This window comes from Cherax quadricarinatus, chromosome 5 (assembly GCF_038502225.1).
Source record: "Cherax quadricarinatus isolate ZL_2023a chromosome 5, ASM3850222v1, whole genome shotgun sequence".
Lineage (NCBI taxonomy): Eukaryota > Metazoa > Arthropoda > Malacostraca > Decapoda > Parastacidae > Cherax > Cherax quadricarinatus.
The window spans coordinates 17,297,068-17,299,567 of record NC_091296.1 but is presented as its reverse complement, the minus strand read 5'-3'; the positions used below and the strand labels follow the sequence as shown (position 1 = coordinate 17,299,567).

The 2,500-nt window shown below is 38.3% G+C and overlaps 1 protein-coding gene across 7 annotated transcripts in view; it reads right to left on the bottom strand.

The window, feature by feature from the left end:
• LOC128684832 (F-box/LRR-repeat protein 20-like) overlaps positions 1-2,500 on the bottom strand; it is a 169,666-nt gene that overhangs the window by 19,210 nt on the left and 147,956 nt on the right. For all 7 annotated transcript variants that reach the window (XM_070100678.1, XM_070100670.1, XM_053771126.2 and 4 more), the window contains one exon: positions 650-796. In XM_070100678.1, the coding sequence (XP_069956779.1) occupies positions 650-796 (147 nt within the window). The remainder of the gene's footprint in view (positions 1-649; positions 797-2,500) is intronic.

Genomic DNA, 2,500 nt, shown 5'->3' with positions numbered 1-2,500 from the left:
CAAAGCGATTCCAAGTCTTAAAGGTCAAGCTTGCAAGTCTATCTTGAATCACTAATTGAGACGTTCTAGAAAACCGACATCCAGTCCTGAATGGCTTTCCCAGATGCTAACAGATTTTGTGAGCTCAGTAAATAAATAAACAACACTGGATCTGGAAAAGGCTTTACATGTTGACAGTGGACTCTGCACACATTTTAAGTTTTACCGAATTTGTGTGCATATTGGTGTGCATTGAACGGTAACCGTTGTGTTCAGAGGAGTAAACAACTGTGGCCAAGCCTCAGATGGATAACCAGGCTGACAATAGTGAGCAGAGAAGTGAGGATGACGGCCAGGTCGACTGAAGAATCACCTGTGTAAGGGCAGAGTATAATGGCCAAGTCAACGAAATGACTCAAAATGGCCACACTCTGTGATGTAGGAATAGAGTACGATAACTAGGTAAACAGATTATTATTATTAGTAGTAGTAGTATACGTGTAGCGCAAAGCCCGTTTGGGCCATTTCGCGCAAGCTAAGGAGGCTCTGTACTCCGTTCTTTAATCGCGAGATAGACATGTTACTAATTGTACTCTTCTAGTTGTCAGCGGACTGGCCTAGAAGAATGTTTCACAATGGACGGATCGAGTGACCCAAATTTCAGACTCACCGTGGCGTAGGGACAGAGGATGATGGCCAGTGCAATGTTGTCAGGATCAACATACTCATTGGTGGAGTTGAGGATACGTAGGTGGTACTTGTCGCAGCCTTCGGCATTGTCCAATCTGAGGCCCCACTCCTGCAGCACTCCGAAAACCTGTGTGATAGAAGTGTTATTGCTGAGGACACACATGCACCCTCATACACCCATCACCTGTGTCTTTATTTTCTTACAAAAAAAAAAAAAACACACTTTACTCCCTCCATCATACCCACCCGCCACATCACCTTCACTACCCCACCACGCTTCACCAATATTCCTCGCCATATTTAACCATAATTCCACGTTACTCTCTTCGACAGTTATCCTATTCAATACCAAACACTTAGTCTCCCTGATTTCATCACCTCATGTATACAGTCAATGACGAGTATTGGAATGTTAAAGGGAAACACAGCTGGTTTTTGTTCCCACAGTGTAGCTTTCATATACAATAAGACAGGCACATTCTGCGGACATTTCTATTTTTGTTTTAACAAGTTTTACTGAGCCCAAAATTCCAATATTGTAAATTTGTTTGTTACTAAGACGTGTGAAGTCTCCATGCAAATGGTTGCTTAGCCCACAGGACAGATACTAGTAATAGAGAAGGTAGATAAACATAGTCAAATTAACACTCAACAAAAAAATTGTTTGATTCTCTATGCAAAAATTGTTGGAGTAATATCAAAGACACTGAGAGTTTAAAGCCATGATATATTGAATATCAGAAAAAAAAAACAAAGATTACATTATTGAAGTAATTTTCAGGAAAATTTCTTGGTATGGAAAAAAAGGGATAAAAATGTGAAGTGCTGCAATGAAATTTGTAATGAAAATATAATGCTAAAAAGAATTTTTGAAACATTCTCCTAAAATGAGAAAGACAAAACAGGACAAAATGATTTAATATGAGGCGGTAAAAGTGTTGATGAATGAGATACATAAACATTTGGCGATCTTTATATGTGAGGCGTTTTGCCCATCATTGGCTTTATGTAGGCATCAGATAGACCCAGAAATGTCTACCATTTTCAGTACTTATTTCCTTTTTTTTTTTTCAAATTGAAGAGGATATAAGCGAAATAACAGAAATCAATAATTACCGGTTTATCGGTCAGGACGAAAATAAATTATACAGTGTCAAAGTCACTAATGACATGACCCTCGAGCAACTAAATAGTTTGAAACCAAACAAGTTACGAGGCCCTGATAACTGTTTTCAAGGGTTCTGTAGGACTATCAGGAGGAACTTATCAAACAATTAGTCTCTTCAACCGAATAAATTAAAAATGGCAAGTATAATACTCATTTACAAAGTGGGAGATAGGTCCTTAGCTTCAGATTATTGAGCAGTCATCCTAACCTCACTTGTAGTAAAGTTGATGGAATCAGTAGTTGCTGATGCAGTTCAAAGCTACCTTGAAAGATATAATTTGATCAGCGAATCTCGTCACTGTTTTACAAAGGGGGTCTTCTTGTCTTACGAATTTATTAAACTTTTTCAATAAAGAATTCTAGGCAAGGAAGATAATAGGATTAAGAAAGACAGGGGCACATTGAATAAAAGAAATTCTCCTGCGTTAAGACTTGGTGACTGATAGGCAACAGTATGTCTGCATTTTCATTAATAAATCGGAATGGGAACCTGTTAGCAGTGGTGTGCCACAGGGGTCAGTATTGGGACCTTGTTTATAATCTAAATAAATGGCATTGATGAGAGGAATAAATAGCGACATAGTTGCTTGCTGGTGACGTTAAAATAGGCTGTTAAATAATTTCTGATGTGGAAACTAAAAAGCTTACAGGGTAACCTGAAAA